This window comes from Engystomops pustulosus, chromosome 2, assembly GCF_040894005.1.
Source record: "Engystomops pustulosus chromosome 2, aEngPut4.maternal, whole genome shotgun sequence".
NCBI classification, from domain to species: domain Eukaryota; kingdom Metazoa; phylum Chordata; class Amphibia; order Anura; family Leptodactylidae; genus Engystomops; species Engystomops pustulosus.
The window spans coordinates 250,661,450-250,686,936 of NC_092412.1; the positions used below are offsets into that span (position 1 = coordinate 250,661,450).

General features: G+C 49.1%; 1 protein-coding gene across 1 annotated transcript in view; it reads left to right on the plus strand.

The window, feature by feature from the left end:
- UMODL1 (uromodulin like 1) overlaps positions 1 to 16,292 on the plus strand; it is a 51,917-nt gene extending 35,625 nt beyond the window's left edge. Inside the window, exons 10-19 of the mRNA XM_072133538.1 lie at positions 2,018 to 2,213; positions 2,627 to 2,767; positions 3,124 to 3,165; positions 4,417 to 5,109; positions 6,174 to 6,424; positions 6,523 to 6,668; positions 8,775 to 9,011; positions 11,434 to 11,593; positions 11,918 to 12,005; positions 13,853 to 16,292. Coding sequence (XP_071989639.1) covers positions 2,018 to 2,213; positions 2,627 to 2,767; positions 3,124 to 3,165; positions 4,417 to 5,109; positions 6,174 to 6,424; positions 6,523 to 6,668; positions 8,775 to 9,011; positions 11,434 to 11,593; positions 11,918 to 12,005; positions 13,853 to 14,040 — 2,142 coding nt within the window. The 3' untranslated portion in view covers positions 14,041 to 16,292. The remainder of the gene's footprint in view (positions 1 to 2,017; positions 2,214 to 2,626; positions 2,768 to 3,123; positions 3,166 to 4,416; positions 5,110 to 6,173; positions 6,425 to 6,522; positions 6,669 to 8,774; positions 9,012 to 11,433; positions 11,594 to 11,917; positions 12,006 to 13,852) is intronic.
- The last annotated feature ends 9,195 nt before the right edge of the window (positions 16,293 to 25,487 follow it).

The window sequence follows — 25,487 nt, forward strand, 5'->3', positions numbered from 1 at the left end:
TGCTCTCCCTACTGACTGGTGATGTCCTGTGGCCGGTGTGGAGGTCCTGTGCTCTCCCTACTGACTGGTGATGTCCTGTGGCCGGTGCGAAGGTCCTGTGCTCTCCCTACTGACTGGTGATGTCCTGTGGCCGGTGCGGAGGTCCTGTGCTCTCCCTACTGACTGGTGATGTCCTGTGGCCGGTGCGAAGGTCCTGTGCTCTCCCTACTGACTGGTGATGTCCTGTGGCCGGTGCTGAGGTCCTGTGCTCTCCCTACTGACTGGTGATGTCCTCTGGCCGGTGCTGAGGTCCAGTGCTCTCCCTACTGACTGGTGATGTCCTGTGGCCGGTGTGGAAGTCCTGTGCTCTCCCTACTGACTGGTGATGTCCTGTGGCCGGTGCGAAGGTCCTGTGCTCTCCCTACCGACTGGTGATGTCCTGTGGCCGGTGCGGAGGTCCTGTGCTCTCCCTACTGACTGGTGATGTCCTGTGGCTGGTGCAGAGGTCCTGTGTTCTCCCTACTGACTGGTGATGTCCTGTGGCCGGTGCAGAGGTCCTGTGCTCTCCCTACTGACTGGTGATGTCCTGTGGCCAGTGCGGAGGTCCTGTGCTCTTCCTACTGACTGGTGATGTCCTGTGGCAGGTGCGGAGGTCCGGTGCTCTCCCTACTGACTGGTGATGTCCTGTGGCCGATGCGGAGGTCCGGTGCTCTCCCTACTGACTGGTGATGTCCTGTGGCCGATGCGGAGGTCCTGTACTCTCCCTACTGACTGGTGATGTCCTGTGGCCGATGCGGAGGTCCTGTGCTCTCCCTACTGACTGGTGATGTCCTGTGGCCGGTGCGGAGGTCCTGTGCTCTTCCTACTGACTGGTGATGTCCTGTGGCCGGTGCGGAGGTCCTGTGCTCTCCCTACTGACTGGTGTTGTCCTGTGGCCGATGCGGAGGTCCTGTGCTCTCCCTACTGAATGGTGATGTCCTGTGGCCGGTGCGGAGGTCCTGTGCTCTTCCTACTGACTGGTGATGTCCTGTGGCCGGTGCGGAGGTCCTGTGCTCTCCCTACTGACTGGTGATGTCCTGTGGCCGATGCGGAGGTCCTGTGCTCTCCCTACTGACTGGTGATGTCCTGTGGCCGGTGTGGAGGTCCTGTGCTCTCCCTACTGACTGGTGATGTCCTGTGGCCGATGCGGAGGTCCTGTGCTCTCCCTACTGACTGCCGGGACCCGCAGAACATGTCATTGTAATCTTTCTCTGTTCTACAGCCATTCCTGTTCTCTAATTATCGTGACCACATTTTTGCAAAGATACTGTAACAGTTCACAGACAACAGAACTAGAGTCTGAAGGAGGAGTCTGTGGACCAGTGGACCCTCTGAACCACCCCAGGAGATGTAGATGGTACTAGCTGACACCCGGGACCGGGGTCTAAGTGGCACCTGGTCTTCGCCAAAGCTCGCCGCAAAGCGGGATGGTCTTGCCGCGGCGGGATGCCACCAGGTCGTTCCACGGGTTCTCACACCAGTAGAGGAACAGCTTAGGGAAGCTTGGTACGGAAACCACGGAAGTTCCTCTAGGTACAGAAGATGGGCTTTCACTCACAGGAACAAAGCTGAAGAAACAACGCTGAAGCAATGCTGAAGATCCGGCGAGGCAGGAAGGGAGGTGCCGGGTTATAAGGGCGAGCCGGATTAGCCAGCGCCTCTAAGGAGGGCGGCTAGGAGAGCGGACCCTAGTGAGCGGAGACGCGCGAGGCCTAGTCAGGAAGCAGGAGCATTGGAGAGGTGAGTCTGGGCCGGGGGTTGCCGCGCCACACCAAGGGGCACAGGTGTGCCCACGATCCTCGGTACAGGTATGGCCGTGACAGATACTTTGGTCATTTAGTAAAACCCTGTTGTAAGGACCTGGAGACCCCTTACACAAATCCATCAAATGTTCGTCAATGGAGATGACATTATTTCTGTGAAAATCTAGTGATAATAAATAGTTCTCCAGTGTATGTGTGGCCGGACATCTGACATCATGTGTAACTTCTTGTCTTAGGTGAAGCTTTCCTTGTCCCACGAGGTTCCTCCGCAGCGGGTGTCGGTGGAGGTGGAGTCGCTCCGCGCAGGCAGCGTCATTGTAAATTTCCGAATAATTGTCAATGACTCCGACAACCCGATCAATATCACGGCGGCGTCCTTCTCCGCCTTCAGCAATGAGTTTCATGTCGTTCCGGAATCTATTGTAGTGACAGGTAATATTCATACACGTAACATATATCCGTACGTACAGCGTGCACGCACATACTGACCAGACATAGCGTGCGCACAAATACACAACAGGTACAGCGCACATTGTACACACACAGGGGGAGATTTATCATCAAGTGTCTGAGGTAAAACTGTTTTGGTTGCCCATGGAAACCAATCAGAACTCACCTTTCATTTTATAAACAGCTGTGGGAAAGTGAAAGCTGAGCTCTGATTGGTCGCCAACTAGAACAGTTCGGCTCTAAGAGACTTCTGATAAATCTCCCCCCACAGAATACATGCAACGCACACACAACATCAATGTACAAATAGGGGGCGCTGTTGTGAACATTTGAAGTGTTATTCTATGTGATCGTAGTAGATGACCTACAGCTTGTGCCCCTCTCTTCACTCACAGATTTGGATGAGTGCCTGTCCCCCACGGATAATGACTGCCACCTATACGCGGACTGCAAGAACCTGGACAGATCTTACACCTGCGAGTGCCACCCGTCATTTATAGACAGGAATCCCATCAGGCCCGGCAGGAACTGCGAGGGTGAGAGAGAGCGCCCCTGACCCCTAATCTACTGCAGGAATAATGTCACCAAATACAGAATGTGAGATGACGCACCTCCCGTGATTGGCGCTGTGAATCTGATTAATTTGGCGTTTGTTTTATCAAAATCTATCCACCCGCTCAGAAGATATGAAAGTTTGTGTGAATTAGTGCATACTAGACAAGGGGCGGTAACGTCACAGAGACACACCCCTGAGGAAATAAAAGGTTACCACCCCCTTGACGATTATCAGTAAATATATTCATTTCCAGGGTCCAGATTTACAGTGCCCTCATCTAATATGTCTGCACCAGGTGTCACCCCTCTTACTCTGTGCATTGTATATATTTTATAGGTGAAGCCCCCACTACAGCCAGTCTAAGGGTCTCTAGCAATGGTAAGATATCATATTTTTTCATTTGTAATTAAAAATGTTCAGAAAACATGATCAGAAGCCGGTGCTCAGTGATATCTGTGTCTGGGAAAGCTGGGTGACAACCAATATGGCTACTCAGGCCTATATGCAGGCCTCATAGCCTCCCTGTTTTTCAAAGGAAACCTACGAGCATCCCCCGGTGCCATACTGATTGTCACTAGGGATGTGCTGAACATTGCAGGTTCTGGTCCCCGAATCTGAACTTCAACCTGGAGATTCTGATGTACTGAAGCAATTGAGTTTGGGTTCAGCACGTTCACCCAAACCTTAAAAACAGGTTTGGTTCAGCTTTGCTGGAGTATTTAAAGGGTTCCTGGTGTTAAAGGAAACCTACCATTTTATTTCATGCATTATGAACCAAACATACCTTAAAAATGCTGCAGCTACACTGATGCAGACACATATCTTGTTTACTTCCTGAACTGAGTGATTTTGCTGAAAAAAACAATTAAAACATTCAGGACCTTTGGAAAGCTGGGTTGCATTCAGCCTGCCCTTCATAAACACATCACAATGAGCTTCCTGAAATGTCCGGACTAATTAACCTGAGCTGGATGATTTATACACAGCAGCTGGGGGATGGTGCAGCGATTGATTACTTCTGCCTGTCAAGGAAAATACATCATCCTCTGAGCAGCGCATAACTAATGTGAGAGGAGAAACACCGAGCCAGGCACAGAAGTGACAGAACCTCATTACCATAATTTTATAATTGTTTTTTCAACAAAACCACGATAAACAAGATATGTGCCTGCATCAGTGTAGCTACAGCTACACTCAAGGAATGTTTGCTTCATAATACATCAAATCAAATGGTAGGTTTCCTTTAAAGATGTGAAACATGGGCCTACAAAAACTGAAACCAGGAAGTAGAGTAGGGTATCGAGAGCAACCAATCACAGCACACCTTTCATATACCAAGAGTACTATCAGAAATAAAAGCTGTGCTGTGATTGGCTGCTATGAACTACTTGACCATTATCCTTTATGGCCCTAATTTTCTCAGAAAATCATACATAAATCTCAGACTTTCCTAATAAATGTGACTGAATCTGCCTCCTTGATGACCTACAGGTCAGATTCCATTAGCCTGAAGTCGCACAGTTTTGTAATTTTTATTAAAAGCTGAAAAAAATGTGTTTTTTTTTTTTTTTACAAATTTATGTAATTTAATTTATGATTATTCTGATCAAACTTTTGTGTTTTCCACAGAACTGGTGTCTCCATTCTCACCATCTATAGAGAGTGCAGACAACGTGACTGCAGGGTCTTTTATGAGCCCCCCGACAACCCCCTCATATCTGACAACTGTCACTGAAAAACACTCAGGATATCAGGAACATTCATCTCCAGCAAAACCCAGTACAGAAAGTTCTGGAAGTTCCTCTCCTGACGTGTCGGTACTGGCCACACCAGTATCATCAGGAATCCATGTACTGGAACCAGTGAACTCAACTCTGTCCGATCCAGCCCTCACGTCCTCCTCCAGCACCTTAGGTCCTAGTGCCAAGGACCCTACTTCGAAAGTGGGTACACCCGTGATCAACCCCGTACTGGGACCAGTCACCGCAACTTCACCCGACCCCGCACTGACTACTCCCCCCAGCAATAGCGAAACGCACTCCACTGCAAAAGTCACTACACCCATTATCAACCCCATACTGGGACCACTGAATTCAACGCCCGCCGATCCAACGCTCACGACAAGTCACAAAATTGCCCCCATTGACCCCAGTCCCACTAATGGAAACACCACTGCAAAAGTCTCAACCCCCAGGATTATCATGGTCACCCAGGAGAAAACACAACCGCCCGTAAGCGAGAAGGAAATCTTCACCGACACAAGAGCGACCACGAAGCAGGGAATGTTTTCTTGTTCTTTCCCCATTGGAAGTGTCAATTTTGGTATGTATTCCCTTAGGTGCCAAATTACATCATAATCCTGGTCACACAGCTGAGATTATGTCATAGGGAGTCCTACATTTATCCATAAACTAAGCTCTTAACATTTGACCACACAATTATGGGATGTTGTCATCGGTTCTCCTTCCACCAAGAGGTCTCCAAAAGCAGGTTTTATTACAAATGGACCTAGCAAGCAAATAGGGTCCTAAACCCGTTTCACCCTCCTTCTGAACCTTGAGATACCTGAGATGAAAGTTGAAGGACTGAGGTTGTCCCAACTCATTGCAACTGATTTTGAAATATTTATGGACCATTGATCCAAAGAGGATGCCATTTAGGAGATGCCTGGCGACTCTCATACCAGTTATCTCTGGATTTGGTTGACAGGTAGAGCTGAACAGGGTTCACAGAACATTGGGGCACATTTACTTACCCGGTCCAGTCGCGATCCTGCGGCGCGTTGTCCGACGAGGATTCGGGTTTGCCGGGATTCACTAAGGTCGTGCGCCCGATATCCAGCAGGTGTCGCTGCTGCGCCGAGGTCCGCCGGAGTTCACCTTCTTCTTCCCGGTGCATGTAAGTGCTTGATCTTGCCACACAAAACATTTTTTAAATTCTACGGGTTTTCCGAATCCGGCGGGTTGTCCGATGGCCACGCCCCCCGATTTCTCGTGAAAGCCAACGCCCATGCGCCACAATCCGATTGCGTGTGCCAAAATCCTGGGGTGATGCGGTGCAAAACGGAAAAATTCGGAAAACCCGACAAAAGTGCGGCGTTCGGACCCTTAGTAAATGAGCCCCATTAAATTGCACAGGTTTAGGACCCCAATCCCAAAGACCTAATATTATATCTGAAATTGACCCCAGTCAGGAGATTCCTGGTGAGTTTCACCCCAGGTATCTCCGGATTTGGTTGACAGATTTGGGACCCCATATGCATTCGGCTTCTTGTCCGATGGACCTGTGAGGGTTCCTTTAGCCAGAATTTCCACCTTATAGTAAACGATGGGATGTGAAGCAAAAAATCTCAGCCCATGTCCTAATGAGATCTTTCTCCATCACAGATCACAACAGTACACCTTCAAGCGTCAAGACGACACAGAAGTCCCCAGCCCTGACCCTGAAAGACGCCAGCACGGTCATCTGCATTACGGGGAGGATCGGGATCTCCATAGAAAAGTCCTTCCTGAAGATGATGTCCATTGCCAGTCAATCTTTGTTCCTCGGGAGTCCGGAATGTTCTATGGATTGCTCCACTGACACACACATCTTCATAGTCGCCGGATGGAAAAACTGCAGTACTCAAATGGATAGTGTGAGTGCACTCATGTTACCAGAGCCTTAAAGTAATGACCGTGAGTGGGAACAGGTGGGACGTCAAATCTTTAACAATTATTTTGGTTTCCTTTCCAGAACCAGACGCACATAGTGGTGAACTCAACATTGTACATCGACCCCTCATCAACATTTATGAATGTGACCCCAAGAGCCATCAGCTCCATACGCTGCGTATTCCACAACGAGATCTTGTGGTCAACTGGATACAATCCTTCAGGAGGGTAGGGGGCTTTGTGTTTATTTGAAAGAGGAACTAGAGTCTATCCATGCCACAGCCACAACACGTCTTACGTTACCCTGCAAACCACATATTTCCTTCTGCTAGAACCCAATGGTTTCCCAGGTCATATAAAAATTTTGGAACAGATCTGTATTTTACCTTTAAAAAATCCATGTCTCTGAGCTTTCTCTGGTCATCGGCTCCCTCCAGAGTTGCCAGAGCGATCCTTCTTAGATGGAAAACTCAAGGAGGTTCAGGGGTGCCAGATCTTCTCGCAGTTACTCTTGCCAGAGTCTTTGAATGGTTCCACCATGCTAAATAGTATTAGCACTGTGCCCCCTTACAGAACTTCTGTGGTCCTTTACTTATTCATGAGCATCACACTGACCTTTTGCCACCGGCCAACTCCTGTGGTCCTGCAGGTGTCTTCCGGTCTCATATTGGCTCTTCTCCATTTGGCCCACTCATGCCCATTATAGACAACCCCCCTGGGTGCTCTACTAGCTTTATCGTCCCTTAACAACTGACCTTTCACCACCTGACTATCACAGATTCTCTACGGGGCATAGAAAACTGAGCTTAGTCTTCACAGGGACTTAACTGTATGTGAGAAACAATGGGGCTCATTTACTAAGGGTCCAAATCGCGCACTTTCGTTGGGTTTCCTGACAATTTCTGATTTGCCCTGAATTTCCCCGGGTGTTTTAGCGCACACGATCGGATTGTGGCGCATCGGCGCCGGCTTGCATGCGACACAAATCGGAAGGTGTGGACGTATTCGGACAAACTGCAGAATTTAAAAACCAAATTGTGTCGCACGATCAAGCACTCACATGCATCGGGAAGAAGAAGGTGAACTCTGGCGGACCTCAGCGGGAGAAGCGACACATGTAGGAAATTTGACGCACGACCAAATCCTCGTCTGACATTCCGGATCGGCGTTGTCAATGGGTCGGGTAAGTAAATTTGCCCCATTATTCTGCAACTCTTCTGATGTATGTTGGCACTGCAGTGATTCTGGGGGCACCATGTCCCATATATAGTGGAGCTGCATATACATCCAAATCTTCTGGAAAAAACCATAACCTTAATCAACGACTTCACAGGAATCCAACTCGAGAACTCGCCTCTTGGCCTCCACCTGTCGGGTTTTCCATTGCCAGTATCAAAAACCAAAAAATCCTTGGTAATTTTTGTGCTATTCTCAGCATGCCCAGTTATTCCCAGGTTATGGAAGTCCCCCAGAGCCCCCTCTGTAAACGAATTTAAACTCATGTACGGAAGAGCTCTTAGTGAGCGCCACACAAGAACCTATTTAAAGACCTGGGAACCCTGGTTAACCTTCCAGAAGATTCCTTGGTTCACTTCCTTTAATTAACAGAAGTAAATCTGGGACCGCTGATGTCCATCCTGACACTCGCTCCTTTCCGTCTATGCCTGTACCTCACCAGTGTGACATGATTCCCCGATGCTCATCCCTATACCACACCCTCCTCCCTTGCTAAATCTATTGTTTTCATTGTTGGTAGCGACTTCTTGCTACAATCACTATGGGGCAGATTTACTTCCCACGGTCCTGTCACGATGCGTTCTCCAACGAGGATGAAGTCCGGCGCGATTCTTCAAGATCGTGCGTCCATTTTCCTGCATGTGTCGCTTCCCCCGCTGAGGTCCGCTGGAGTTCACCTTCTTCTTTCCGGTGTATGGCTTGCAACACAATTTGAATTGTAAATCCCGCGCTCAGTCCGAATCTGACGGGTTGTCCGTCGACCACGCCCACAATTTGTGTTGCATGCAAGTCGGCGCGATTGCGTTCGCATGCACCAAAAACCTCACTTACATGCGGCGCAAATTGGAAATAGTTGGGGAACCCGACGAAAATGCAATGTGCGGACCCTTAGTAAATGTGCCCCAATATGTTCACCTTATATGCTATATACGTAGCTATACATGGACCTTATTCTCTGTATAACTAAACTTCATGAAGTGTCTTTGCTACTGCTGTAATGATCAGATGTTTGTGATTTTCAACTACTTCTATTTGCTTGTTATCATATTCGCAATTTAGAATAATCAAAATAAATTCATCCATGTGTCTTTTTTTCAGAATTTACACCATTATAGAAAAACTACAAGGTGACGGATCATTTCTGCCAGAATTCCAACTTTTCATTGGAGACCAGCCCATCCCCCCAAACTTCACGCTGTCGGCCACAGACGAGATAACGGTTCAGATCCGGATAAAAACAGAGGACAGTCAGCTGAAAGTGGTGATCACTGATTGCTGGGCAACACCCAACGAAAACTCCAACGACCCCATATCTTTCCCCTTCATCAAGGAGAGGTAAGTACCTTCTACAGGCTGCAGTTTTTTTGTGATAGAACAGACGTAGCAGGCGGAAAATAAGGATCATAAATCTTTCCACTGAGTTTTGGCTTCTACTCTTACTTTCTCACTTTCCTCCCCATGTTGGAGTGGGGGGGGGGCATATTGTTACAATCTTTTTCACATAATTCATGCAATTTTAGATGCTACTTTTTAATCTTTCAAAATGGAGTGTGATAAAAATAATTCTCTTCTGCAATTTCCAATTTTTTTTTAACTTTTAATTTTACATTTCTTAATTTTTGCCCTTTTTTTAGCTTTTTTTTTAGTTCTTCGTCCACTTTGACTTCTTACTCGTTCTTGACAGATCTTCATTTCTTCTTCTGCTCCATCTTTCTTCACTTCTCCTGATTCTTCCTACTTTTTGTTCTCCTTTTTTTTTTATCTTTTATGACTTTTTGTCCTGTTTCTTGCCTTTCATGTTTTCTATTTTTTCTTTGGCATCTTTAGCTTTAGTTTTTTTTTGCTCTTCATCTTTCTCCTTCTACAAATCTGACATTTATTTCATTTATCTTTCCTGACTTGTTTTTCTCCCTGACTTCTACAGGCAGTCCATGGGTTACATACAAGATAAGTTCCCTGGGTTTGTACTTAAGTCGGAACTGTACATTTTATCATTGTAGATCCAGACAATTTTTTTTGTTGCCCCAGTGACAATTGGATTTTCAAAATTTTTTGCTGTAATGGGACCAAGGATTATGAATAAAGCTTCATTACAGACACCTTACAGCTGATCAGTGCAGCCTGGGACTATAGTAACATCCAGAGAGGTCACCAGAGGTCACAGTGGGGATAGAGGTCCATCTGTAACTAGGGGTCGTCTGTAAGTTGAGTGTCTTTAAGTAGGGGACCGCCTGTAATGTTGTTCCCTGACTTCTACTTCATTTTCTTCTTTACTAACCGTGTTGTTACTTCCCGTTTGTCTTTGACTTCTCTTTCAATTTTTCTCCCTCTGCGTCTTTTACAAATTCTTAATTTTGGTCTTTTCCCCAAAAATTCATCTAATTGCCCCGTCACTTCTTTGCCTTCCTTGTTTATGTCTGCATCTTCCTTTTCCGCTGCTACACTTTGATGTTGTCTTTGTCTTCCTGGACGACTTTTCACTTTTTTCGTCTTGATTTCCTCTATTTCTTAGTTCTGTTTCTTGACGTCTTGTTTTATTCTCCTCGGCTTACGTGACCTCTGTTACTTCTCTGACTGTGTGTCTTTCTTTTATCTTCACTTTCATTCTATTTTTCTTCCTCATCTTTACTGACCTCTTCTACTTTTTCTTCTACATTGGGGCTTATTCACTAAGGGTCCCGTGGCCGCATTTCATCCGGGTTTTCCGACGCTTTCAGGGATTGCGCGCACTGGGACATGTATTTAGCAGGCGATTGTGTTGCAAGCGATCGATTTTGGCGCAATCACGCTGACTTTCATGCGGCACAAATCAGGCTGTGGGCAATCAGACGATCCGAATGATTCGGACTGAGCGCGGGATTTAACTTAAAAATTGTGTCGCAAGACAATGCACTTACATGCACCGGAAAGAAGGAGGTGAACTCCGGGGACCTGAGTGGGGAAGCGACACATGCAGGATATTGGCCACACGATCTTAGTGAATGGCAGCACAGCACATTATACACGGACAATGCACTTTCAGGATCTCCTCCGGACTGGGTACATAAATGTGCCCCCTTGTCTGGACTTGCTTCTTCTGCTCCTTTGTCTTTTCCTTACAGTGGGTTGTCCAGAATCACTCATTTTTTTTTACTGTGGCTCACGTTGATGTAAAAATAAGAAAAAACTTCCACTTACCTCTGTCCTGTGCTCCAGTTCAGTGCTTGGCCTCCCATCACTACCGGCCTCTGATGGTGAACTTGTAGCGCATGCGCACGGTTCGCGCAGGGTCACTGCTGAGCGGTTGGCTGATGGGAGGTAGGTGTTGTAAGGTAATGGAGTGCAGAAGAGCGGTTTTGTATTCTTCTTCTATTTACACCATCTGAGGGCAGTAGTAAAACGTAAGCCATTCAAGATCTTCATCATCATCTTCTGAGTTTGTGTTTGTCTTCCGTTACTACTTTTCTTACTCCTCCTTTGCCTTTATTTCTTTTACTTTATCATCTTTGTACATGTCTAATTTTCCCTCCATGACCACTATTGTCTTCTTTTTCTTCTGCCTTCTTCTACTCTGCTCCTTCTGCTCCTTGCCTTCCCTTTTCGCCATCGTCATCTCCTCTGGTTTCTTCATAACTTCTTTATCTCTGTTCCTTTTTGAGCTTTTTGCACTTATTCCTCAGTGCATTGCTTCAGACCCCTTGCTGTCACATGTCCCCCGGCCCAGTGGGTTCGCCCGGTGAGACGGGACAATACAAGACTTTCTCTATGTGTATTGCAGCTGTGCCCTGACCAACACCTTCACCACCATCCACTCCAATGGTATCTCTAACAACGCCACCTTCCAAACCAAGATCTTTTCTTTCGTCGACAACCCCATTGTTTATCTGCACTGCCGCCTCCGCGTGTGCCGGGAGGACCCCCCTAAAATCTGCAAGCCGGTATGTAGACCTGTTATCATTGGGGGCGGGGAGGTCATTGAATGGATCGACCCAGTATCGGACTGGGTTTCCTTAGGCCCACCACAGAAAGTCAATTTGGGGGCCCACTCTTTATTATCCCCCAGGAAATAGACTCTAGTAGCCTCCAAATTGTGTTTTTTGATGGACCTTTGGGATTCAATATTGGGTTGAGTGAGAGCCCACCGGAGGATCCTCTGGGACTCTGGTGGGCCAGTCCGACACTGGATGGACCTACAACCTGTGATACACACATAATAATCCAGTATGTAGCTGCTCCGGGGTCACTCTTCTCTTTTCTTCCAGACATGTAATGGTTTCCGTACTGGGATTACTGGTGATAATGTCTTTACTGGTGTCACCCGGATGGGACCCCTGCGTAAGGCCGAACTGGGTAAGTACCAAGATAAGATGGTCTATTCTCTTCTTATGTCTCAATCAGTGATCTAGCACTTATCTTCTCCTGAAATACTCTGTGCTGCTACTCGGTTGTATTCCTCCTAATGTTCAGTCTGTGACCTCTATTATGTTTTCAGCCCTTTCTAGACTTTACTTTTAGGAGTTACAAACTAACAAATAGATCTAAACACCAGTACCATATAGAGTCCACCATATAGAGTCCACCTTATAGAGTCCACCATATAGAGTCCACCATATAGAGTCCACCATATAGAGTCCACCATATAGAGTCCACCATCTAGAGTCCACCTCCATAAAGAAAAGCTGAAATAGAATTGTGCTCAGTACAAAAGTAAAGTACCAGAACTGAGCTTTATACAGAAATACAGCACCAAAACCATGCTCCACACAGCTATACAGCAACAGAACCAAACAGTCAATAAATACAGCATTAGAGCTGAGCTCCATACAAAAATACAGCATTAGAAACAAACTCCATAAAATACTGCACCAGAACCAAGCTCAGTAAATAAACTGGCAGAATTGAAACACAGCATAAGAACCAAGCTAAATACAGAAATATAGCACCAGAATTTAGCAAATAATATAAAAGCACCAACAGAACTGAGCTCCATACAGAAATACAGCATCAGAATCAAACTCCATAAAAATAGAGCAGCAGAACCAAGCTCAGTAAATAAATGAAGTGCCCGCACAAGAACCAATCTAAATACAGAAAGATAGCATCAGAACTTAGCAAATTATATAAAGGCAGCAACAGAACTAAGATTTTACAGAAATATAGCCCCAGAACCAAGCTCTGTACAGAAATACAGCACCAGAACCAAACTTAGTAAATAAATGAAGTGCCAGAATTGAAAAACACCATAAGAACCAAGCTAAATACAGAAAGATAGCATCAAAACTTAATAAATTAAATAAAAGCATCAGCAGAACTAGGCTTTGTACAGAAATACAGCACCAGCACAATACTCTGTACAGAAATACTGCACCAGAACTATACTCTGTACAGAAATACTGCACCGGCGTTAGAAACAAACTCCATAAAATACTGCACCAGAACCAAGCTCAGTAAATAAATGAAGGGCCAGAACTGAAACACAGCACCAGAAACAAGCTGAATATAGAAAGATAGCACCAGAACTTAGGAAATGATATAAAAGCATCACCAGAACTAGGCTTTGTACAGAAATACTGCACCAGAACCATGCTCTGTACAGAAATACAGCACCAGTACCATACTCTGGACAGAAATACAGCTCCAGTACCATACTCTGTACAGAAATACAGCTCCAGTACCATACTCTGTACAGAAATACTGCACCAGAACCAAGCTCAGTAAATAAATGAAGTGACAGAACTGAAAAACAGCAACAGAAACAAGCTGAATACAGAAAGACAGTACCAGAACTTAATTATATAAAAGCATCACCAGAACTAGGCTTTGTATAGAAATACAGCACCAGAACCATACTTTGTAGAGAAATAAAGCACCAGAACTGAGCTCTGTAAAGAAATACAGTCCTATGCAGCACCCTACATATCACTAGGGGATTCTATTGATTCTTGTACATGAGTGTCGCCTTGAAATGGCCCTGGCATACGGTACCCACATAATATGTCACACACTTCTAAACAGAACCCTAGTGCTGATATAATATCGCTGTATAGATCTCAACTTCAGTACAATAAATTGCCTCCTAGTATGGAAATCCTGCTGTGCACAAGGACATAGAGTCCACATAATGCCGCCATATGGGGCCAAGACAGTAGTATCTGATAAGATCGGTCACATTCTCTCATTTCTGATTGCCTTTCTAGCAAATGACCCCGATCCATTGACTAGCAGTAAGCTGGGTCCCGGATACATCGCCCTCATAGTCATCGGGGTCCTGGTGCTGGTCGCCATGGTGGTGTCCATTTTAATTTGCTGGCACGAAAGAAGAACCGGAAACTACAACTTCAAGATCAAGACGCAAGATGTCGGCTACCAGGTCTTCTCCAACTAGAGGAATGGGCAATAGATAAAATCGTGACGACCGCCTCTGTATTGTACACTGTAGGAGCTCTCTGCACCGCCTGGTGGCCACTGCCGGGATTACTGCTTGATAATTCCCCTTTAATTGCAAAAATTTGATCATTTTAGAAGAATACGAGCAGACGAAAGTTGCACAACTGATTACATGACACCCTATAGCATGGTTGGTATTGTTGTGTTGTCATTTTTGGGGAAAAAATTTCCAAAAAGTTACCCGTACTTAGGAATTTTTTCATTTATTTCGCCTATATGAATATGAGCTATGAGCAAACACATAATACAAAGTGTATCAGGAGGCACCATATGTACAAATTATATTGAATAGATCCATTGACTAGTGGTCATTGCCGGTATTGCACTCTTTAAAAAGTTGAATACATTTGAATAATTTTCCCAGCCCCCCAAAAATTCTTAATTTGGACCACATTATTAATTATAAGCAAATAGAATAGGGTGTAGTATATCAAAAAGCACAGTAGGGACATCAAAAAATTGTATATTAATAAGACCTAGTGGTCAATACTGGTATTGCAGATTTTAGATAAATCAAAAAACTGATATTTTGTGTTTCAGTGACGCTAAATACCAGGATCTCAGGAGATGAGAGATATCAAAAATATTAAAAAATCCTATATAGTGGACTATAGGGGAGAACTAACTCCTAGTGGTCAATGCAGGGATTGCAGCACCTATGAACACTAATATATAGAGGTCACTGCCCCTCAGGAGATTAGGAGATTCTTCTGCTGAAGTACTCTGTGCTGCTGTGAGATCATTGCCAGCTGTAAGTGGTGCTTGGTTGCATTGGATTGTTAGATAATATATTAGTATCAGGGTTGTGTGATGTATAGACATATGACACTGTATAATATAGGATGCCACTAGTGGTCAGAGCTGGTATTACATCTATTTTTGTGACATTTTTGGGGATATCAGCTTTATATTGGGGTTTATTTGGCTTCAGTGGATGCTCCAGTGATCGGGAATAGATTGAGCAATGGGAATATCAGTGCATGAGGTTACAAGGGGGTGAGGGGTTCCTACTACAGTTATACTGACCCCAATGTAGTCATGGACTTGGATCTTGGTGTAACGAATGCTGAGCTTCAGGAAACTTTTACTAATGTCCACTAGTACCTTCCAGTAGATCAAATGACCCATTGATGCAGCACTAGCAGACAGGTCCATTCCCAGGATCATAGGGGCATAGACACAAAGATATATTTTTCCACCACAAAAAAAATCTATATGTATACTCGAAAATAATCAATACTTTTAAGTAAAGAAGCTTAGATACAGCATCTCAGCTCTATGTAAGGTAGACGTCTATATAACGGCAGCTTAGATACAGCAGCTCTGCTCTATGTGAGGTGGATTATTATATAATAGCAGGTTAGATACAGCAGCTCAGCTCTATGTAAAATGGATTATTATATAGCAGCAGATTAGATACAGCAGCTCAGGTCTATGTAAGGTGGATGCCTATATAACAGCAGCTTAGATACAACAACTTAGCTCTATCTACGGTGGGTTATAATATAATAGCAGGTTAGATACAGCAGCTCAGCTCTATGTAAGGTGGATTATTATATAATGGCAGGTTAGATACAGCAGCTCTGTTGTATGTATGATACACACCTCTATAATATTGTATATATACCATCTGTATACAGTGAGAAGTGATTACACTCCAGTAATATCCAGTCACATCTTCTCTGAATGTAATGAGAATGGAGCATAAGGAGAACAGTGTAACCCCTGGAGCTGCAGATTTCTCTATAGCCTCAGTTACTTGACCATATACTGACCTACTGCTACTTCTGAGGTTAATCTCCCATGGGTATGTGGGACACATCTGGCAGCTTGTATCATGAATCTCAGTGCACAGAGTAAGGTTGAAGGATTTATGAGGCTTAATATGCTGGAGTCAAAGTAGATAAAAGTGCTGCTTGTGGGACCAGTCGAAGCTGCAACTACTAGTCCTGATCCATTTGTAGAGTCTATAGTAGAGACAGCGCTGAGCGGCTCTTGTAGTGACTGGTCACTTGTTGTCATGGAGATGACTGGAGTCTCCCTTGAAGCCTCCCAGATATCTATATATACATATATAAGAGAGAATAAAATGTTATATATAATGTTCTATTTTTCCTATAACTGCTGAGATTCCGTTCCTATAGCAGAAGAGGGCGTGTCTATACTGTCCTATCAGCTGCACATGGTGTACAATCCGTTACTATATGTGAATAAATTTACTCTATAGAAGCAGCGGATCTTCTTCTTCTTCATTTACAGTTTGTCAGATGTAGCGACGATGAGTTTGTCGCTTGGTTCCTTCCATTGTGTTACATTATCCTGACCCCAGAAGAGATGTAACACACAGTCAGCTCTGCTACATCCGCTCACATGACTCCCGAGCACAGGTCAAGACGTCTCAATGATCTTCTCAGGTTTCTTTCCTCTTTGCACAATGGCAGATAAAGGACTTTGTCACCTCCTGTCCAGGCTCCTCCACAATGTACACAGCAAATATTAGTCCTCAGGAGGTGCCAAGTGCCGGGCCGAGTCTCCTCACTCCCAGATCCTGGAAGTTCCCAGAGATGTTAACCCCAAAGAATCCATCGCAGGGTGAGGGGACAATAGCGGGTGACTGCATGAAGTGGCTTCTCAGAAGTGGAGCTTATAATATAGGGGACGGCTTAATATTGTGAGAATATTGTGGACTGTAGGGACTTGGGGGGGGGGGGGGGGGCACAGCATTTATTTTTAGAGAAACAATGAATTAATTAAATAACCAATAGAAAAAATGCAAAATAGTTGGAACAAAATTCATGCCCATCCGGACCCTTCGCTTCTTCTTGAGCAAAAACCTTTCACCCGATTGGCGTCAGACGTCATGTGGGCACCTTCATCTCGCCTTCGGGCATGTGAAAATCTGCCAATGCTGTGACATCTGAAAGGAAGACAGAGAACAGCCAGAAACCAGAAAACCACCTGTAAACGAAAATTTACAGGGTGGGTGGACGACTTCACACCGCTCGGTCCTGAGGGCAGAAGGAAAGAGGCCCCTCCACGTGCCCCCAATGCTTTTAAACCACAGGGCGGGCCCCAAATAAGCCCGCCCAATCCAGCCCCTTTTTGGGACCGCCTCCATATCGCTGATGTCATCCCTCCTCCTGACCCCTCCATGTCTCTGATGTCCTCCCTCCTCCTGACCCCTCCATGTCTCTGATGTCATCCCTCCTCCTGTACCCCTCCATGTCTCTGATGTCCTCCTCCTCCTGACCCCTCCATGTCTCTGATGCCATCCCTCCTCCTGACCCCTCCATGTCTCTGATGTCCTCCCTCCTCCTGACCCCTCCATGTCTCTGATGTCCTCCCTCCTCCTGACCCCTCCATGTCTCTGATGTCCTCCCTCCTCCTGACCCCTCCATGTCTCTGATGTCATCCCTCCTCCTGACCCCTCCATGTCTCTGATGTCCTCCCTCCTCCTGACCCCTCCATGTCTCTGATGCCATCCCTCCTCCTGACCCCTCCATGTCTCTGATGTCATCCCTCCTCGTGACCCCTCCATGTCTCTGATGTCCTCCCTCCTCCTGACCCCTCCATGTCTCTGATGTCATCCCTCCTCCTGACCCCTCCATGTCTCTGATGTCCTCCTCCTCCTGACCCCTCCATGTCTCTGATGCCATCCCTCCTCCTGACCCCTCCATGTCTCTGATGTCATCCCTCCTCCTGACCCCTCCATGTCTCTGATGTCATCCTCCTCCTGACCCCTCCATGTCTCTGATGTCCTCCCTCCTCCTGACCCCTCCATGTCTCTGATGTCCTTCCTCCTCCTGACCCCTCCATGTCTCTGATGCCATCCCTCCTCCTGACCCCTCCATGTCTCTGATGTCATCCCTCCTCCTGACCCCTCCATGTCTCTGATGTCCTCCTCCTCCTGACCCCTCCATGTCTCTGATGTCATCCTCCTCCTGACCCCTCCATGTCTCTGATGTCCTTCCTCCTCCTGACCCCTCCATGTCTCTGATGCCATCCCTCCTCCTGACCCCTCCATGTCTCTGATGTCATCCCTCCTCCTGACCCCTCCATGTCTCTGATGTCATCCCTCCTCCTGACCCCTCCATGTCTCTGATGTCATCCCTCCTCCTGACCCCTCCATGTCTCTGATGTCATCCCTCCTCCTGACCCCTCCATGTCTCTGATGTCATCCCTCCTCCTGACCCCTCCATGTCTCTGATGTCATCCCTCCTCCTGACCCCTCCATGTCTCTGATGCCATCCCTCCTCCTGACCCCTCCATGTCTCTGATGTCCTTCCTCCTCCTGACCCCTCCATGTCTCTGATGTCATCCCTCCTCCTGACCCCTCCATGTCTCTGATGTCATCCCTCCTCCTGACCCCTCCATGTCTCTGATGTCATCCCTCCTCCTGACCCCTCCATGTCTCTGATGTCCTCCTCCTCCTGACTCCTCCATGTCTCTGATGTCCTCCCTCCTCCTGACCCCTCCATGTCCTGATGTCATCCCTCCTCCTGACCCCTCCATGTCTCTGATGTCATCCCTCCTCCTGACCCCTCCATGTCTCTGATGTCATCCCTCCTCCTGACCCCTCCATGTCTCTGATGTCCTCCTCCTCCTGACTCCTCCATGTCTCTGATGTCCTCCCTCCTCCTGACCCCTCCATGTCCTGATGTCATCCCTCCTCCTGACCCCTCCATATCTCTGATGCCATCCCTCCTCCTGACCCCTCCATGTCTCTGATGTCATCCCTCCTCCTGACCCCTCCATGTCTCTGATGTCATCCTCCTCCTGACCCCTCCATGTTTCTGATGTCATCCCTCCTCCTGACCCCTCCATGTCTCTGATGTCATCCCTCCTCCTGACCCCTCCATGTCTCTGATGTCATCCCTCCTCCTGTGCCCTCCATGTCTCTGATGTCATCCCTCCTCCTGACCCCTCCATGTCTCTGATGTCCTCCCTCCTCCTGACCCCTCCATGTCTCTGATGCCATCCCTCCTCCTGACCCCTCCATGTCTCTTATGTCCTTCCTCCTCCTGACCCCTCCATGTCTCTGATGTCATCCCTCCTCCTGACCCCTCCATGTCTCTGATGTCATCCCTCCTCCTGACCCCTCCATGTCTCTGATGTCATCCCTCCTCCTGACCCCTCCATGTCTCTGATGTCCTCCCTCCTCCTGACCCCTCCATGTCTCTGATGTCATCCCTCCTCGTGACCCCTCCATGTCTCTGATGTCATCCCTCCTCCTGACCCCTCCATGTCCCTGATGTCATCCCTCCTCCTGACCCCTCCATGTCTCTGATGTCATCCCTCCTCCTGACCCCTCCATGTCTCTGATGTCATCCCTCCTCCTGACCCCTCCATGTCTCTGATGCCATCCCTCGTCCTGACCCCTCCATGTCTCTGATGCCATCCCTCCTCCTGACCCCTCCATGTCTCTGATGTCATCCCTCCTCCTGACCCCTCCATGTCTCTGATGTCATCCCTCCTCCTGACCCCTCCATGTCTCTGATGTCATCCCTCCTACTGACCCCTCCATGTCTCTGATGCCATCCCTTCCCCTGACCCCTCCATATCTCTGATGCCATCCCTCCTCCTGACCCCTCCATGTCTCTGATGCCATCCCTTCCCCTGACCCCTCCATATCTCTGATGCCATCCCTCCTCCTGACCCCTCCATATCTCTGATGTCATCCCTCCTCCTGACCCCTCCATATCTCTGATGTCATCCCTCCTCCTGACCCCTCCATATCTCTGATGCCATCCCTCCTCCTGACCCCTCCATATCTCTGATGTCCTCCCTCCTCCTGACCCCTCCATGTCTCTGATGTCATCCCTCCTCCTGACCCCTCCATGTCTCTGATGTCATCCCTCCTCCTGACCCCTCCATGTCTCTGATGTCATCCCTCCTCCTGACCCCTCCATGTCTCTGATGCCATCCTCCTACTGACCCCTCCATGTCTCTGATGTCATCCCTCCTCCTGACCCCTCCATGTCTCTGATGTCATCCCTCCTCCTGACCCCTCCATGTCTCTGATATCATCCCTCCTCCTGACCCCTCCATGTCTCTGATGTCCTCCCTCCTGTACCCTCCATGTCTCTGATGTCATCCCTCCTCCTGACCCCTCCATGTCTCTGATGTCATCCCTCCTCCTGACCCCTCCATGTCTCTGATGTCATCCCTCCTCCTGACCCCTCCATGTCTCTGATGTCATCCCTCCTCCTGACCCCTCCATGTCTCTGATGTCATCCCTCCTCCTGACCCCTCCATGTCTCTGATGTCCTCCTCCTCCTGACCCCTCCATGTCTCTGATGTCATCCCTCCTCCTGACCCCTCCATGTCTCTGATGTCATCCCTCCTCCTGACCCCTCCATGTCTCTGATGTCATCCCTCCTCTGACCCCTCCATGTCTCTGATGTCCTCCTCCTCCTGACCCCTCCATGTCTCTGATGTCATCTCTCCTCCTGACCCCTCCATGTCTCAGATGTTATCCCTCCTCCTGACCCCTCCATGTCCCTTATGTCATCCCTCCTCCTGATCCCTCCATGTCTCTGATGTCATCCCTCCTACTGACCCCTCCATGTCTCTGATGTCATCCCTCCTCCTGACCCCTCCATGTCTCTGATTTCATTCCTCCTCCTGTGCCCTCCATGTCTCTGATGTCATTCCTCCTCCTGACCCCTCCATGTCTCTGATGCCATCCCTCCTCCTGACCCCTCCATGTCTCTGATGTCATCCCTCCTCCTGACCCCTCCATGTCTCTGATGTCATCGCTCCTCCTGACCCCTCCATGTCTCTGATGTCATCCCTCCTCCTGACCCCTCCATGTCTCTGATGTCATCGCTCCTCCTGACCCCTCCATGTCTCTGATGTCATCCCTCCTCCTGACCCCTCCATGTCTCTGATGTCATCCCTCCTCCTGACTCCTCCATGTCTCTGATGTCATCCCTCCTCCTGTGCCCTCCATGTCTCTGATGTCATCCCTCCTCCTGACCCCTCCATGTCTCTGATGTCATCCCTACTCCTGTGCCCTCCATGTCTCTGATGTCATCCCTCCTCCTGACCCCTCCATGTCTCTGATGTCATCCCTCCTCCTGACCCCTCCATGTCTCTGATGTCATCCCTCCTCCTGACCCCTCCATGTCTCTGATGCCATCCCTTCCCCTGACCCCTCCATATCTCTGATGCCATCCCTCCTCCTGACCCCTCCATGTCTCTGATGTCACCTCTCCTCCTGACCCCTCCATGTCTCTGATGTCCTCCTCCTCCTGACCCCTCCATGTCTCTGATGTCATCCTCCTCCTGACCCCTCCATATCTCTGATGTCATCCCTCCTCCTGACCCCTCCATGTCTCTGATGTCCTCCCTCCTCCTGACCCCTCCATGTCTCTGATGTCATCCCTCCTCCTGACCCCTCCATGTCTCTGATGCCATCCCTCCTCCTGACCCCTCCATGTCTCTGATGTCATCCCTCCTCCTGACCCCTCCATGCCCCTGATGTCATCCCTCCTACTGACCCCTCCATATCTCTGATGTCATCCCTCCTCCTGACTCCTCCATGTCTCTGATGTCATCCCTCCTCCTGTGCCCTCGATGTCTCTGATGTCATCCCTCCTCCTGACCCCTCCATGTCTCTGATGTCATCCCAACTGCTGACCCCTCCATGTCTCTGATGTCATCCCTCCTCCTGACCTCTCCATGTCTCTGATGTCATCCCTCCTCCTGACCCCTCCATGTCTCTGATGTCATCCCTCCTCCTGACCCCTCCATGTCTCTGATGCCATCCTTTTCCCTGACCCCTCCATATCTCTGATGCCATCCCTTCCCCTGACCCCTCCATGTCTCTGATGCCATCCCTCCTCCTGACCCCTCCATGTCTCTGATGTCATCCCTCCTCCTGACCCCTCCATGTCTCTGATGTCATCCCTCCTCCTGACCCCTCCATGTCTCTGATGCCATCCCCCCTCCTGACCCCTCCATATCTCTGATGCCATCCCTCCTCCTGACCCCTCCATGTCTCTGATGTCATCCCTCCTCCTGACCCCTCCATGTCTCTGATGCCATCCCCCCTCCTGACCCCTCCATGTCTCTGATGTCATCCCTCCTCCTGACCCCTCCATGTCTCTGATGTCATCCGTCCTCCTGACCCCTCCATGTCTCTGATGTCATCCCTCCTCCTGACCCCTCCATGTCTCTGATGTCATCCCTCCTCCTGACCCCTCCATGTCTCCGATGTCATCCCTCCTACTGACCCCTCCATATCTCTGATGTCATCCCTCCTCCTGACCCCTCTATGTCTCTGATGTCATCCCTCCTCCTGACCCCTCCATGTCTCTGATGTCATCCCTCCTCCTGACTCCTCCATGTCTCTGATGTCATCCCTCCTCCTGTGACCTCCATGTCTCTGATGTCATCCCTCCTCCTGACCTCTCCATGTCTCTGATGTCATCCCTCCTCCTGACCCCTCCATGTCTCTGATGTCCTCCCTCCTCCTGACCCCTCCATGTCTCTGATGTCATCCCTCCTCCTGACCCCTCCATGTCTCTGATGCCATCCCTCCTTCTGACGCCTCCATGTCCTGATGTCATCCCTCCTCCTGACCCCTCCATGTCTCTGATGCCATCCCTTTCCCTGACCCCTCCATATCTCTGATGCCATCCCTCCTCCTGACCCCTCCATGTCTCTGATGCCATCCCTCCTCCTGACCCCTCCATATCTCTGATGCCATCCCTCCTCCTGACCCCTCCATGTCTCTGATGCCATCCCTCCTCCTGACCCCTCCATGTCTCTGATGTCATCCCTCCTCCTGACCCCTTCATGTCTCTGATGTCATCCCTCCTACTGACCCCTCCATATCTCTGATGTCATCCCTCCTCCTGACCCCTCCATGTCTCTGATGTCATCCCTCCTCCTGACCCCTCCATGTCTCTGATGTCATCCCTCCTCCTGACCCCTTCATGTCTCTGATGTCATCCCTCCTACTGACCCCTCCATATCTCTGATGTCATCCCTCCTCCTGACCCCTCCATATCTCTGATGCCATCCCTCCTCCTGACCCCTCCATGTCTCTGATGTCATCCCTCCTCCTGACCCCTCCATGTCTCTGATGTCATCCCTCCTCCTGACCCCTCCATGTCTCTGATGCTATCCCTTCCCCTGACCCCTCCATATCTCTGATGCCATCCCTCCTCCTGACCCCTCCATGTCTCTGATGTCATCCATCTCCTGACCCCTCCATTTCTCTGATGTCATCCCTCCTCCTGACCCCTCCATGTCTCTGATGTCATCCCTCCTCCTGACCCCTCCATGTCTCTGATGTCATCCCTCCTACTGACCCCTCCATGTCTCTGATGTCATCCCTCCTCTTGATCCCTCCATGTCTCTGATGTCATCCCTCCTCCTGACCCCTCCATGTCTCTGATGCTATCCCTTCCCCTGACCCCTCCATATCTCTGATGCCATCCCTCCTCCTGACCCCTCCATGTCTCTGATGTCATCCCTCCTCCTGACCCCTCCATGTCTCTGATGTCATCCCTCCTCCTGACCCCTCCATGTCTCCGATGTCATCCCTCCTACTGACCCCTCCATATCTCTGATGTCATCCCTCCTCCTGACCCCTCTATGTCTCTGATGTCATCCCTCCTCCTGACCCCTCCATGTCTCTGATGTCATCCCTCCTCCTGACTCCTCCATGTCTCTGATGTCATCCCTCCTCCTGTGACCTCCATGTCTCTGATGTCATCCCTCCTCCTGACCTCTCCATGTCTCTGATGTCATCCCTCCTCCTGACCCCTCCATGTCTCTGATGTCCTCCCTCCTCCTGACCCCTCCATGTCTCTGATGTCATCCCTCCTCCTGACCCCTCCATGTCTCTGATGCCATCCCTCCTTCTGACGCCTCCATGTCCTGATGTCATCCCTCCTCCTGACCCCTCCATGTCTCTGATGCCATCCCTTTCCCTGACCCCTCCATATCTCTGATGCCATCCCTCCTCCTGACCCCTCCATGTCTCTGATGCCATCCCTCCTCCTGACCCCTCCATATCTCTGATGCCATCCCTCCTCCTGACCCCTCCATGTCTCTGATGCCATCCCTCCTCCTGACCCCTCCATGTCTCTGATGTCATCCCTCCTCCTGACCCCTTCATGTCTCTGATGTCATCCCTCCTACTGACCCCTCCATATCTCTGATGTCATCCCTCCTCCTGACCCCTCCATGTCTCTGATGTCATCCCTCCTCCTGACCCCTCCATGTCTCTGATGTCATCCCTCCTCCTGACCCCTTCATGTCTCTGATGTCATCCCTCCTACTGACCCCTCCATATCTCTGATGTCATCCCTCCTCCTGACCCCTCCATATCTCTGATGCCATCCCTCCTCCTGACCCCTCCATGTCTCTGATGTCATCCCTCCTCCTGACCCCTCCATGTCTCTGATGTCATCCCTCCTCCTGACCCCTCCATGTCTCTGATGCTATCCCTTCCCCTGACCCCTCCATATCTCTGATGCCATCCCTCCTCCTGACCCCTCCATGTCTCTGATGTCATCCATCTCCTGACCCCTCCATTTCTCTGATGTCATCCCTCCTCCTGACCCCTCCATGTCTCTGATGTCATCCCTCCTCCTGACCCCTCCATGTCTCTGATGTCATCCCTCCTACTGACCCCTCCATGTCTCTGATGTCATCCCTCCTCTTGATCCCTCCATGTCTCTGATGTCATCCCTCCTCCTGACCCCTCCATGTCTCTGATGCTATCCCTTCCCCTGACCCCTCCATATCTCTGATGCCATCCCTCCTCCTGACCCCTCCATGTCTCTGATGTCATCCATCTCCTGACCCCTCCATTTCTCTGATGTCATCCCTCCTCCTGACCCCTCCATGTCTCTGATGTCATCCCTCCTCCTGACCCCTCCATGTCTCTGATGTCATCCCTCCTACTGACCCCTCCATGTCTCTGATGTCATCCCTCCTCTTGATCCCTCCATGTCTCTGATGTCATCCCTCCTCCTGACCCCTCCATGTCTCTGATGTCATCCTCCTCCTGACCCCTCCATGTCTCTGATGCCATCCCTCCTCCTGACCCCTTTATGTCTCTGATGTCATCCCTCCTCCTGACCCCTCCATGTCTCTGATGTCATCCCTCCTCCTGACCCCTCCATGTCCTGATGTCATCCCTCCTCCTGACCCCTCCATGTCTCTGATGTCATCCCTCCTCCTGACCCCTCCATATCTCTGATGTCATCCTCCTCCTGACCCCTCCATGTCTCTGATGCCATCAGTCCTCCTGACTCCTTTATGTCTCTGATGTCATCCCTCCTCCTGACCCCTCCATGTCTCTGATGTCCTCCCTCCTCCTGACCCCTCCATGTCTCTGATGTCATCGCTCCTCCTGACCCCTCC